This window comes from Apodemus sylvaticus, chromosome 7, assembly GCF_947179515.1.
Source record: "Apodemus sylvaticus chromosome 7, mApoSyl1.1, whole genome shotgun sequence".
Classification (NCBI taxonomy): Eukaryota; Metazoa; Chordata; class Mammalia; order Rodentia; family Muridae; genus Apodemus; species Apodemus sylvaticus.
In genome coordinates, this window is record NC_067478.1 from 46,750,968 (window position 1) to 46,765,552 (window position 14,585).

The following is a 14,585-nucleotide window of genomic DNA, read 5'->3' on the forward strand; positions in this document are numbered from 1 at the left end:
TATTCAGTAACAACATGTTGACTGGAAACATGCGCAATCAATCATGTAACCAAAATGGGGGCAATTAAGTGGACACCAAACTCAGAGTTTGATTTAGTTAGTTACTCAGTTAAGTTTACTAAAACTTGTAAATAAGCTAATTTTAACAAACTATGCAAATTGCCTTCATGGACTATTCTGATGACTATAATCCCTAGATCAATTCCTGAGAGGCCTCAAAGACTAGAATATGCATATCAAAAATAAAACATTCAAAATCAAGAGTGTTGATGTTATTGAAAAGAACAATGATAAGTGGTATTTTTTTCTTTTGAAATTAATCTTTTGAAGACTTTTAGACACTGCATTTGAAACAACTCCCCAAGTCCAATAGAGACTTGACTTAGTCCATCTTTTGCTTGTTTTACAGATTCCTGGAGACTGCAGAATATGTAAGGAATGGATGTTTATTTGGCTTGGTTAGAGGGGTGCAGAGTGCAGGAACATGCTTTCTGTATCTAGTATGATTCCTAGATACAGAATCATCCTGTGATGTGAGGTAAGTAACCAAAAATGATGAATAAGGGATAAAATGATTTTTAGAAATATTTTATGGGTTTATATAAACCAGGAAAGGTTCAGATCCACTTTCATGATAACTAAGCCTATTGGTAAGAAACTAACATTAGTTTATCTATGGAGGCTAAGCAGGGTTGTCATCATCACTGGATCTGGAATCTACTGAAACTTGAGTGACTGGATGCTCCTGTGAGTCACTTTCTTAATCACATTACTTAAAGTGGGGAGACTCAACCTTAGCGTAGGTGGAACTTCTTTTGGAAGCCCAGGAAAAAGGGCATATAGGAAGAACACTGATTTTCTGTTTTGTTTTCTTTTGTTTTGATCCTTTATGGCAAGTTCATCTATTGAAACCAACTTCTTTGGGCTTCCATTGTTGACTGAGGATTAGCAGCTCTCCCGGAACCCCCAAAGCTTTTAACACTATTTTGGGACAAGTGAGATATCCTGCAACCATTAACAAGTAAAAGCCCTTACTTTTTCACCAGAGCTCTACCACTGTGGCTATGTTCCCTTCTGTTCTGAACATTCTGGGGATCATGTCACACAAGCTTATTTATGGCCCCATTCACCACATTTGAACCCTCTATTCATCCTCTATTCAGCCATGAGTGAACATGAGAGAAACCCAAACGTCATAGATTTTCATGTAATTACCAGTTGTTTTGCCTTTGCTAATCTATTCCTCTTCCTTTTTTTTTTTTCCTTGCTAGCTCAAAGTCAACTTTGTTGGGGTTTTGTGTAAGCTCCACCCCACACCTACCTGGCAATGGCCGGGTATGCCCCGCCCCGGAGGTCTGGCCCACTATAAGAAGGGCTACTTGCTCCTCCTCTCTCTCTTTGCTCACCGCTCTCCCACACGCTTACCTCTCTGCCCCTGGGGCTCTTCCCCCCTCTCCACGTGGTCATGGCCGGCCGCCTCCACACACTCTCTCTCTCTCTCTCTCTCTCTCTCTCTACCACTAACTCCCATCCCCTATTCTGAATAAACTCTATTCTATACCATGTCCGTGTTCACTGACTCCTGCACCGAATCATCCTGATATACTCCTTCATTGGTGCGTTGGCCGGGAATACGAGAAACACCTGGGATATTAAGCCTCTTCCACCAATGGGTAAGTCTGGCACTTCCCGCGTTTGTCCCCAGGACGCTGGTGTTCTGTTCCCTCCCGTTCTCTCCCTTTCCCGCTAGAACTCAGCGGCTGTGGGGTCGGTCTGTGGGGCTCATGGCACTGGCTGCCAGAGCCACGGCCACCACCTTCCCCGCCTGGAAGTGCGCCCGGCGGCCGTTTGCGGGCCAGGGCGGTCCCCCGCTGGCCCCACACCACCACCCCCGCCGCGAGCCCCGCAGCGGCCGTTCGCCGGCTAGGGGCGGTCCCCGCTGCGAGCCCTGTGGCCCATGCAGCCCCTGCCAGAGCCCCCTCCCGCTCCAGAACTGCTGCCGAAGCCACCACTGCAGCTTCTACAACAGTTCCGCCCCTCCCGCGTCGTTGCTAGGATAAGAAACAAACTATTTCCAGCCACTGTGCTAACTTCCTACTTCCGCTGCTGACAGGAAGTTCCGCCCCGCGCATGCGCGATCACTGATGCCTCCTCGGCTCTCAGAGACCGCTGCAGCAAGCCCGTACTAACTTTCCCTGCTACAGTTTTCTCGCTGACAGTCTACCATCAGAGCCAAACCAGGTTCTGGTAACGCAACTGTTACACATGGCGCGGTCTCCAGGCTCTCAGAATCGGCTACACTCCATCCCTGCCGAGCGAGGCTGCCTCCTCGCCCCAGCAAGCCTGCACCCTTTCCAGTGGCTGCGCCCCACCCCCCACCACCATACTGTCCCACTCTGCTGGCTACAGTGCAGATTTCTAGGGCCTTTACCTGCAAAAGCCTAGCCACAGCCCACGTCCCCATCAATTCTAGACCCGATTCTTTCACAGTTATACAGCTTCTTCCTACCACCCTGTCTTCCCTCTTCTACACTGCGTGGTCTCCCAATGTCCTAGGCAGTCCATGACTGGTCTTCAGCCACGCACAGGCAGGTGAAGCAAGGTTGGGGGACCGGGTCCCACAGCCAAGCAGTCCACACTGACTTCCACGTTCCCTGATATCGGATTGCACTTCCTTAGCAAACACCATCGGCCCAATAAGGTAAGGTCTTTCGGTTGGCTGGGTGGTTTCTTAAGTTCAGAAGAGACCTGGCCAGTTTCCTTCTAGAGCTAGATGCTGCCTGAGCTAACACTCGTTTTATGATGCTCTACCACGGGTGTTTTCCATTCCAGAAGTAATCCTGACTCCCCCTCATTGGCTTCCAGCCGTTCTGAAAACCCTGGGCCCCAGGTGGATTGCTTTTTTCCGGCTTTTTTGCCCTAGCTCCCAGGGGTCTGCACGACGGTCCGGACTCTCTGGCTTAGCTGCCTTTTTTCTTTGTTATACACACACTCCGGGACGCCGATTGTGGTATACAAAGCCCCCCACACCTGATGGGAAACAGAGCATCTTCGCCGGTACCCCCAGGAAGTCCCCTCGGTTGCCTCCTGGAGAATCTCAAGTCTCTAAAACTAACTCACGATGTGAGGCGGTCAAAACTAATTAACCTCTGTAATAAGGTCTGGACTCAATATAAACTAGATAATAATTCCAAATGGCCACCTAATGGCACCCTAGATCTAATGGTTTTAAGGGATCTTAATACATACTATAAGCAATCCGGTAAATGGGACCAAATCCTATACATTTAAGCTTTTATCTATCTTTGGTCTAAGCCTTCTCTTTGCCCTGCCTGCTCCCCATCTGTGTTCCCACACCCTTAGCTCATTTGCTCCTATAGGCTGTGTGCTCAAGTTGATGTTAACAAGCCTAAATCTGCCTAGACACCACAATTTTATCCATTGCTGCCAGCTTTCTTTCTGTGATCCTAGCATCTTTACCAACCAAGGCAATATACTTTCCTCTACCTATACAACCTGTCAAAGCTACTTAAGATTTCCATTCCTAGTCTCTCTTTAACTATTACTCTCCTATCTTGCGCTCAATCTTGTCAGAAGTTTGTTATTAGATTTAAGACAGACAGAATTCCCAAAGGCCTGACAGCTTCTCCCAGGAGGTCTCAGAAGAAAGATGGACACCGCCACAGGATGTCTCAGAAGAAAGATGGACACCGCCACAGGATGCTGCCTGAAAGTGCAGTGGACAAAACTAGATACCTTGAGTCAAATGACTTAGCTAAACAAAGGTAAGCCATTTCTCATGTCATGGGTATCCATTCCACAGAGAAAAGCCGTGCATCTTCTGTGCTTGAAAGCCACACTGACAGCCAAAGCCGCCATGGAGACCAGAGACCACAAAGAACTGCTGGCTACTGGAATCTGTCATTCTTTAATAATATAACTGCTAAGTTATTGTTTATTCCTCAGACTTCTGACTACATTGACAGCTAGACAGTTATCTCCTTACCTAGACTCTGTTTCCATTAAATGCTTCATATTTCCTCTCCTTGCTCTGTCACTTTCCCAACCTTCAATTCTATTCCTTCTGATCCACAAAGGCTCATCTTAAAGACTGTTCATGTGGTTAACTCATGTTATCTCTTTAATAAACTTGTTAGCTACAGGAAACCTACCCAAATCTACTGCTCATGGACTAAGTAGGCTCCATCCAGATAAGTACATCTGCCCAAGTTCCCAGTTTACTACCTTTCCAAAGGGTGGGATTCCTCTGGGTTTCAATTGTACACTTTAAGAAAAATTTTCCTTTCTCCCAAATGTACTTAGTCTTATTCCCTAACTATACTAATGTGTTCCAACATCTTGTCAAGTCCAGGCCCTTGCTATATCCAGGACAGCTCCAGAGAAGCAACCTTCAGATGCTCCAATCTCCGCTCAGCTTCTCCAGACGCAGACAGCTTCTACTGGACCTATTCTCCTGACCTATCTTCAAATGGCTCTACAAATCCTGGACAGCAAGGAAGCAGCCAGTCCTCCTGAGACTGGACAATCACCCCCCATACCCCTTTCTCTAGGTTCTCCAGAGACACGCCGCCCCAATGTCAGCATGAAGCAGCCAGATCACAACAACGACCCTATTCCTGCTTCGCCGTATGCGCCGTCACTTCTTTTCTTTTTTCTTTTTTCTTTTTCTTTTATTAATAAACCAAACATTGGGGACTGTTGGGGTTTTGTGTAAGCTCCACCCCACACCTACCTGGCAATGGCCGGGTATGCCCCGCCCCGGAGGTCTGGCCCACTATAAGAAGGGTTACTTGCTCCTCCTCTCTCTCTTTGCTCACCGCTCTCCCACACGCTTACCTCTCTGCCCCTGGGGCTCTTCCCCCCTCTCCACGTGGTCATGGCCGGCCGCCTCCACACTCTCTCTCTCTCTCTCTCTCTCTCTCTCTACCACTAACTCCCATCCCCTATTCTGAATAAACTCTATTCTATACCATGTCCGTGTTCACTGACTCCTGCACCGAATCATCCTGATATACTCCTTCAAACTTAATTTGGGATTGGGAAGAGAGAGACAGATGGCAAAATTCTTCTTCAAACTATTGGATAACATTGAATTTTTTGAATACTGCACAGTGTGTTCAATTTCGGATTAATAATTATTTACTTCCACATATATGTAGGGCTTTCTCTTGAGCATTTATTTAGAAAAGCAATGACTGAATCATAGTATACTTTTGCTTTGCTATGAGTCTTTTCCATGTTTTGGTTGTCAACATTTAAAACTAAACTTAAGTAAGCAAAGCAAAAGGATAGGAAGATGTTTTCTACTCCAGGGATGTCTCAGCATTATCTAATTTTGGCTTGAAAAATGTCCAGTGATAAATAATGAGTGCAAACAAGTGACTTATGAATGGTCATGCTGCAAGATCATTTTGTCATTACACCCTCCATTTCCTGGGCTCCCAGGGAAGTGAATTATTTTAATTATAAAACAAATGTCATCCTGACATAGTTATAACCCAATATGATTAAAGTCACTTTTACCTGGAAATATCTTTAAAAGTTTACTCTATTACAAAGGACAGCTTTCAAAGAAAATATTCATATTTGTAACTACATTAGCCTTTCTTTAGTAATATTTCATTCTGGATTATTCAGTATTCCCTGCATCACAATGCTCCATGCTTTTACACCCTCTCTACTGGTCTGATAATTCACACAATTGCTAAGATACCAATAATTTTATTTCCAAAACTGAAAGTCAGATTATGTTGTATCTTCTTCCAGGAGGGATCAGGCCTAGTTCTTCTGTGATTGCCTGTTCAGCAGTCTGCTCTGTTTATAAATATTGCCTCTGGGATATATGCTTTTTGACATTTTAATGGATTTTCCAAATTCCTTCTGAGTAGCATCTTGGCTTGAAGATAGTCTTTCAGACTATAATACATTCTGGCATCATTCTGTCGTAATTGATCACATTTACTGTGATGGTTCCTTTGCCCCAATTTGAAGATAAAAATATAGCCATGGTAGAATCACATCTAATTCCTTACAATTAACAGTCTTCTGTACTAATAAAAGAATTACCCATGGGCAGAAAAGGGTTTATCTCTCTTTCAATCAAGGTAAAGTTTGAACAAGTCTCTACAAACAGAAAGTATAGAAAGTGAAGCAAAATTATATTGTATCTTTTATTCTATTACCTTAATTTTGTATAGCAACCATCTTCCTATTTAGGAACTAATTTCTTTATTCTTTTGAGTTGGTAGTAAATAGGGGTGTGTTCTTGTGTAGCTTCAACTCTTTAGCATAATGGAGCAGTCAGTGTGGTGTTGAACCAGCACTGTTGTATATTGGATATTTGGTACTTTTCTGTTACACTAAAATGTGTCTTATAGGAAAAGATTTATGGAAGCAAACTGTTATTGCTCAATGGTGAATGAAAATCACCTATACATAGCGTGGAATTCCTGTATCTATTTATTTTCATTGTCTGAATAATGCCAGAATCTACGTCCTGTCTCCACAAAATATCATTCCCTTTCAGACACTGAAGGAAGGGAAATAAGTAGGACATTTCTGTCACTGATCTTTATGTGATTCTTGGTGCAGAGCTGCTCTTCAGTGACTTTATTAAAAAATAGATCAAGTGGAGATGGAAAAGATTTGAAGTTTCCATCAAGTCTGCTGAGACAAAATGACTCATTTGTAAACAGAGCAACTAGAAATTAGAATGCTTTAGTTAAATAAAAAGCATTTTATGTATGGAAATAATGTTTTTGTGTGAACACAAACTCAGCTTAATCCATCGTGGACTTGATGTGATTTTTACTGGTGTCTTATTTATAAGTTTTCCAGTTTCAGTATTTTTCTCAACAAAACCAATTCCCATTTTCCAGTTCAATCTACCTAGGAGCCAGGATCTAGAAAGAAGACAGCTACAAGAGAGAACACAGTACCTGTGCATCCAGGCACTTCAGTCACTGTGCATGAAGTAGAGAACAGGAGTTCACTAGATCAGAATGGCAGTGGTTTTTTTCAGTTGTGTACTCCCCACCCTCCCTCTGTAGAGCTCGTTCATATAGTTCCACTGCATGAATGATGGGATGGATCACCACTGCAGCATCAACTGCAATGTTCCCATCCAGTTTCCACATGAGCTCAGGGAAATGAGGAGTGTACTTACAAATCAACATAGTAATGTTATCTGCAATTATCGAGACCACTTACTATATACCAGAAAGGAATGCTTAGTTACAAACTTCCATGGACTCTACTTGAGTTTTAAAAATTTAAGGGCGAATTAAGAGCCCATTTACATCATTTTAAAAGTAGTTTTGGTGAGCTTATTTTTTTAATTTATTGATATATTTATTTACATTTCAAATGATTTCCCCTTTTCTGGACCCCCCACTCCCCGAAAGTCCCATCAGTCCCCTTCCCTCCCCCTGTTTTCCCACCCAACCCTTCCCACTTCCCTGTTCTGATTTTACTCTATACTGCTTCACTGAGTCTTTTCAGAACAAGGGGCCACTCCTCCGTTCTTCTTGTACCTCATTTGATGTGTGGATTATGTTTTGGGTATTCCAGTTTTCTAGGTTAATATCCACTTATTAGTGAGTGCATACCATGATTCACCTTTTGAGTCTGGGTTACCTCACTTAGTATGATGTTCTCTAGCTCCATCCATTTGCCTAAGAATTTCATGAATTCATTGTTTCTAATGGCTGATATACCACATTTTTTTGCATCCACTCTTCTGTTGAGGGATACCTGGGTTCTTTCCAGCATCTGGCAATTATAAATAGGGCTGCTATGAACATAGTAGAGCATGTATCCTTATTACATGGTGGGGATCCTCTGGGTATATGCCCAGGAGTGGTATAGCAGGATATTCTGGAAGTGAGGTGCCCACTTTTCGGAGGAACCACGAGACTGCTTTCCAGAGTGGTTGTACCAATTTGCAACCCCACCAGCAGTGGAGGAGAGTTCTTCTTTCTCCACATCCTCACCAACACCTGCTGTCTCCTGAATTTTTAATCTTAGCCATTCTGACTGGTGTAAGGTGAAATCTCAGGGTTGTTTTGATTTGCATTTCCCTAATGACTAATGAAGTTGAGCATTTTTTAAGGTGTTTCTCTGCCATCCGAAGTTCTTCAGGTGAGAATTCTTTGTTTAACTCTGTACCCCATTTTTTAATAGGGTTGTTTGGTTTTCTGGAGTCTAACTTCTTGAGTTCTTTATATATATTGGATATTAGCCCTCTATCTGATGTAGGATTGGTGAAGATCTTTTCCCAATTTGTTGGTTGCCAATTTGTCCTTTTGATGGTGTCCTTTGCCATACAGAAACTTTGTAATTTTATGAGGTCCCATTTGTCAATTCTTGATCTTAGAGAATATGCTATTGGTGTTCTGTTCAGAAACTTTCTCCCTATACCGATGTCCTCAAGGGTCTTCCCCAGTTTCTTTTCTATTAGCTTCAGAGTGTCTGGCTTTATGTGGAGGTCCTTGATCCATTTGGATTTGAGCTTAGTACAAGAAGACAAGGATGGATCAATTCGCATTCTTCTGCATGTTGACCTCCAGTTGAACCAGCACCATTTGTTGAAAAGGCTATCTTTTTTCCATTGGATGTTTTCAGTCCCTTTGTCGAGGATCAAGTTGCCATAGGTGTGTGGGTTCATTTCTGGATCTTCAATCCTGTTCCATTGATCTGCCTGCCGGTCACTGTACCAATACCATGCAGTTTTTAACACTATTGCTCTGTAGTATTGCTTGAGGTCAGGGATACTGATTCCCCCAGAATTTCTTTTGTTGCTGAGAATAGTTTTAGCTATCCTGGGTTTTTTGTTATTCCAGATGAATTTGAGAATTTCTCTTTCTAACTCTGTGAAGAATTGAGTTGGGATTTTGATGGATATTGCATTGAATCTGTATATCGCTTTTGGCAAAATGGCCATTTTAACTATATAATTAGAGCCCATTTACATCATTTTAAAAGTAGTTTTGGTGAGCTTATTTAAAAAATGTTTCTGGATATGATTCCTTAATATTTCTTACATGTTTGCATCTTATACGCAAACCTTTCTACAGGTCAAACACACAAAGGGGAGTGTCTGACTGGTCAATTAATGGAGTCAACTGTACATGTTGGCCTTGTCTGTGCTCACATGATCCCCATGACACCCACAGGTAAGTCTGATGTCTGCTGACAGAAGGACAGATTGGTGATGACATTGAAATTAACAGGACTAAAGGACTATGTAACTCAAGGACAAACAGGCCAGGCTCAGAGATGGTTAGCATCTGATAGTGCCTTAACAAGCCCACAGTATTTATTCAAGACGACTTTCAATGTTATGGTTCAAAGGAGATGTAGTTTGGCTGATGGAGTTATCACTTTGTAGCTGACATGTCATGGAATGTCTGGAAGAAGTTTAGGGGAAAAAACAGTTGTTTCCTCTATCTGTCTTCTATAGGGTATAAATGGGACAAAACTGTTTAATGGGCATATGGTTTGGGCACCAGTGATCCTAGAGTCTCTGGGGTACAAAATAGATGTCATCCATAAAGAAAATATATAATAGTTTACATGTTCAAATTGAAAAAATTAGAGGACTGGGGTTTGAAAAAAGGGGCAAAAACCCACTCTGCTGTAATGATGTGTTCTACAACTTTACGAAACTAGTGTCTCCATTTCATGAATTACAACTACCTTTGCTAATCTTACACAGGATTGAAATTCCAGAGAGACATTTACCAAGGCTTAGGTCATATCATGTCATCACATGTTAAATGAGAAAAAGCTGCATCTCCAAATGTTATTCTGAAAGATGGCACAAGGAAGAGGGAAACTCACAGAAATTAGAATGTTTTCTCAAAAAAAAAAAAAGCCAACAGTTGTGTTGTATTTTCAGCCAAAGCTAAGGTTAGAATTCAGATCCAACAGGGATCCAGCATGGTAATGACAAGCTAATGCCGGAAGTCTACCATGGGACTAGTGCAGGCAAGTCAGCTCTCTGATGCGATGGTACCTGGAATCCATTCTACAGCACCCTGACTGAGAGATACATCCCTGTCTTCCTCTAGAATTCTAAAGAATGGTTTATCTGTGGCAATAAGCTCAATGAAAACCACTTACATTGCAAATTATGAAGTCTGCAAAAATATTGCTAATTAAAAGTTAATTTATTAATTATTATATTCATCATAGTCACCATTAAATAGAATTTAATTCAAGTATGACGGCATCTCAGTATTACTAATCTATGAGTCCATTTTAATGGCTGGTAGATGACATGGAGTAGAATAAAATTTGAATAACTAAAATATAACAGTCTCCCACTCTATGACTGTGCAAAAGTTATTTATCTTCCCTGTTCCCCAGCTATAAAGTGTGACCTACTGACCTCATATTATTGACTGGGATTGCAGGAAGACGGCAGAGGTATACAAGTAGATGTCTGGAATGACTCTGTGGTCCACACCAAACATTACAGGAGCACTTGCTTTGTTTACTCTCCTTTTCATTTCAGAGTTTGCATCGTAATTTCTGCATGTCACTTTACACGGGCATGTGAGGTTCTATGATGAGATTCTCCTTTTAAAAATATTAATGATCACGTTTTATTCATATGATAAGAGACAGGGTGGTATCTTTTTTTTTAAGTCCATGTACTATATTCTTCCACTGACAGACTCTCATCGAGCCAGGCAACACAGACATTCCAACGCTGGGCAGTATTTATTAATAAGTAGTGATAAGTAGTTAAACTCACAATTTTGCCTTATCATTTAGGCATGCATTCAACAAAAACATATTCTCCTCATGGTAATAGATACCTTTTTACTTTATACTTTAAAACTAGAAGGCAGATGCTATTATGAGAAAAGTGTGAATCACTCATCATAGGTTGTAAGATGACTTAGTGATGGCCCTGTCTCCTCTTGACTTCCTTAGTCTTCTATCTGTACCTTCCACAATGTACTCTCATTTGAATGCTACTGCTGTTTCAATATGGCAAAATGGAAAATATGTGTAGTGCCCTTTGACAAGCAGAGGGCAAGGAAAGGTCTTCTGTGCCTTTTCCAGATGTCAGGAAAAGATGAGCACAAGAGCTACCTAAACAAAGCCACTTTAGGGAACACAACACGGACATCACTATGCATTTTAAATTAATTCTTTTTCCCCTTTTTCCCACTTTTTCCCCTGTGACACTGCTACAACGGCATGTTCTTACTTTGTGAAATGATTTAGAAAGATCAAACATGGGGCCAGAGGAGACAGCTCAGTTAGTGAAAGGCGTGGCTCACAAGCATGACAACCTGAGTTTAACCCCATGTAAAAAGCCATGATGACTTGCGCTTCTAATCCAAAGACTGGAAAGGCCTAGGAAGAAGCTCTAGGTGCCAGTGAGAGGCCCTTTCTCAAACCAAAGAAACAAAACAAGACTGGAAACAACAACAACGGAGGAGGCCTGATCCTCTGACCTTTTCATGTATGACACATGCATACATAGCTACATATCCACGCATCCGCACATATATCCACAAATCGTACTTGGAAAATAGAATCATCCTATGAATTCCAGTCATGAAATAAAGATATTTTTCTTCTGACTGAAAAGAAAATAGTTTGATTTTGGAGATGGCCACCATAAGCTATGTTCAAATGTTTTATTTATTTCCGTGTCTAAGACTAGGGAATTAACTCTAATCCATGTATGGATGTCTGATCTTGATCTTTGCATGCTTAAAGAATTAGCATGCTTTATCCTCAGGAAATGATTGTCATATTGTCTATTTTTATCTATGCCATTTAAATAAATATCATCAACTGTAAATCTCCACTAGAGTTCATTTATTCTTAAGAAGAAAGAAAGAATATTTAAGTCACACAGCTGTACTTAGAAGAGTCTAAATTTCCCAGCCCAGTCTCTTGTGAACTTCTTAGAGTTTATCAAGTGGCAAGATACAACACCCAGTCAGCTGTAGCAAAGCCTTCATGGTCATGGACTTTGGTAGGAGGGGTCCAGTCTGTGTTCAGTCCTCCCAGCCCTCCCAGGGCTGCTCAAGGCCCTCCATGAAATGTGGGGCAAAAAAGGCAGCACCCCCTCATAAAAGGTAAAGGATGGAGAATTTTTAAGTTTTTATCCAATATAAAGTTCATTAGCCAGCAGCTGACTACACTGGGTATTCAGAATGCCAGTATATGCAGTGGCCTTTCTCAGAGTGAGCTTCTAAGAAAAAAAAAATCATCATATTCTGGGTTGATATTAACTAAGTTACATATCTTTGAAATATAATCAAATCACCTCCTTTTGCTCCCAGCAGTCTCTCTCAGTAACCTTTACACCAACCCCCCAGAACCTTCTCCCTCAGGTTGAAAGCCTTTTTTTCTTTGTTATGGTTGCACATGTATATAGATGTATTTATATATATTCACAAATGTGTAAGTATAACTGGCTGAGTCTCATTTGTTTGTAAGGTTTCAGGGCTGACCGCTCTGCACTGGGTATCAAATTTGGGGGCTCGCCCTGGGGCAGGCTAATTCTCCTTTTCCCAGGTGTCCTTAGTTGCTTTTAGTTTTTTATCTAGGAGTGCAACCCCATGAAATGTTCTCTCTTCCATGTTCCTATGTCCACTGGTCTGGCCATTTTCAGGTCCTATTCATGCAGCCATTTCTAGGAGAAAAGAGATTTGCTGGTTAAAAAAAACAAACAAACCTCCAAAAATAATCCTAGAAAATGGTATAATTTTATATATATTGTAGAAAGAATTAGCAAGGATAATTTTTTTCGTACTAATGGCATCTGAAAATGATAATTATCTTACAAGCAGAATCTGACATAATTAACAAAGGAAAGAGAATTACATTATATTTCCTTTAAACTGCACAATAGGAAAGTACAAAATGTATGCTCATTAAGCTTGTCTGTTACAATTTTAATAACTGAAACGAAGTAAATTGTCTAATGAAAAAAATCAACCCAATACTTTTAATAAGTATAAAGTTTATTTATTGTAGAATATTAAAATTATAAAAGCATCTCTGATGACTTAATAATACACAACTTTACTATATTTTAACAATCATAGGAACAAGTGTTTTTAGTCAACAGCAAAAAAATTGTTTTAAAAAGGAACATTTTTAAAGAACTAATTAACACTTCGAAAATACTTAACAAACATGTTGATTAAGTAAAATAATAAAAAAAAAAACAGTTTCCCAAAGCCTTCTCTTTTTCCACAGCACTATTCTTTAAGAAAAAAATGACTTGAGTAGAGCTATGTAATACATGTTATTTTTTATCATTTACTTAAACTTTGTATTTAAGTGTGTTAAATGACAGAAGTTTATGCTTTATTTCACTACAACTTGTAATGAAATTTATATCAGATGGAAATCATTGACAATTTATTGTATTTTATGAGATGGGGCATGGTAGAGAATAGAGCTAGTCTATTGGGTGAAATAAGATATAATGCATGAGCATAAGGGGTATTGTCAAATGAAACTTCCTGATTATGATATAGAACAGTGGTTCATCATCTTATACACAGGATTTATCACTAAATTGAATTAATGATTAGGGTGGTCAATCAATTTAAAATACTCATTTAAAAACATTTTGTTTGTTTGTTTGTTTTGAAAAATACTGAAGCACACCACTTTCTGTTATACAGGAAACTGCTAAGGCAACGATTCATTCTTAAGAGTTTCCATCTCTGTGGAGTTCAAGAGAACAGCCAGTCTCCATATGTAAAACGTAAATAAAGGAAATGCATCAGAAAGTCGGCAGATGGTTTCATCGTGCTTCTGAAGAAATGTCTGAATTTCCGGGCTGCTGAGATCGATGTGTGGAGTAGGATCTCCCTGAGTTTCCGGTTGAAGAAGTTGTTCCAGAATCCAAAACAGGGAGAAAATATTTTCATAGCGTGTCACATCATAATTGCCTTGCTCCTATGAAAAAACAACAAGATTCTTATAATACTATATGGCTCAAACCAGAAAATGAGTATACAGGGTTATATTGTCAGACAAAAGAAAAGTTTCTGATTTATCTAATGCCATCTCTCTCCCTGCTTCTTTGATTGGTGGAGTATGGAGACAACTAGATTTGTGAAGTGGGAAGAAAGAAACAAATATTTAATATTTTAAAAAATGAATATTTTTCTTAATAGCTTATATAGCTTCAAATAATTTTCTACCATTGTTTGATACATTATTATTCCTCAAACTTTATTCCAAATGTTTTAAATTCAAGTATGTCTTGGATCAGAACATAATACCATAAATGGAAGTTTTCATTAGTGACCTCATATGATATATTATAGTCACAGTAGTGGTCAATGGATATACTATGTCAAATTATTTATAGGATTTGTACATAAAGTATTTATAATACAAAGCAATTTCATGGTAAGAACTGTATCCCATTTCCAAATTATCTTATTAGGTACATGTATGTTGCATGTAATAAATAAAAAAAATCAATCCACACTATCACCTGCTACGCTGCTACACTTGGGGCATGGTGGTCTCCCCACGTCATGGTCCCCATGCTGCAGCCTCTCACATTC

At 40.3% G+C, this 14,585-nt stretch overlaps 1 protein-coding gene across 1 annotated transcript in view; it reads right to left on the reverse strand.

The window, feature by feature from the left end:
• Positions 1 to 13,669: 13,669 nt before the first annotated feature.
• The window catches only part of Mei4 (meiotic double-stranded break formation protein 4), a 135,747-nt gene continuing 134,831 nt past the window's right edge, over positions 13,670 to 14,585 (reverse strand). The window contains exon 4 of the mRNA XM_052189310.1: positions 13,670 to 13,965. Coding sequence (XP_052045270.1) covers positions 13,696 to 13,965 — 270 coding nt within the window. The 3' untranslated portion in view covers positions 13,670 to 13,695. The remainder of the gene's footprint in view (positions 13,966 to 14,585) is intronic.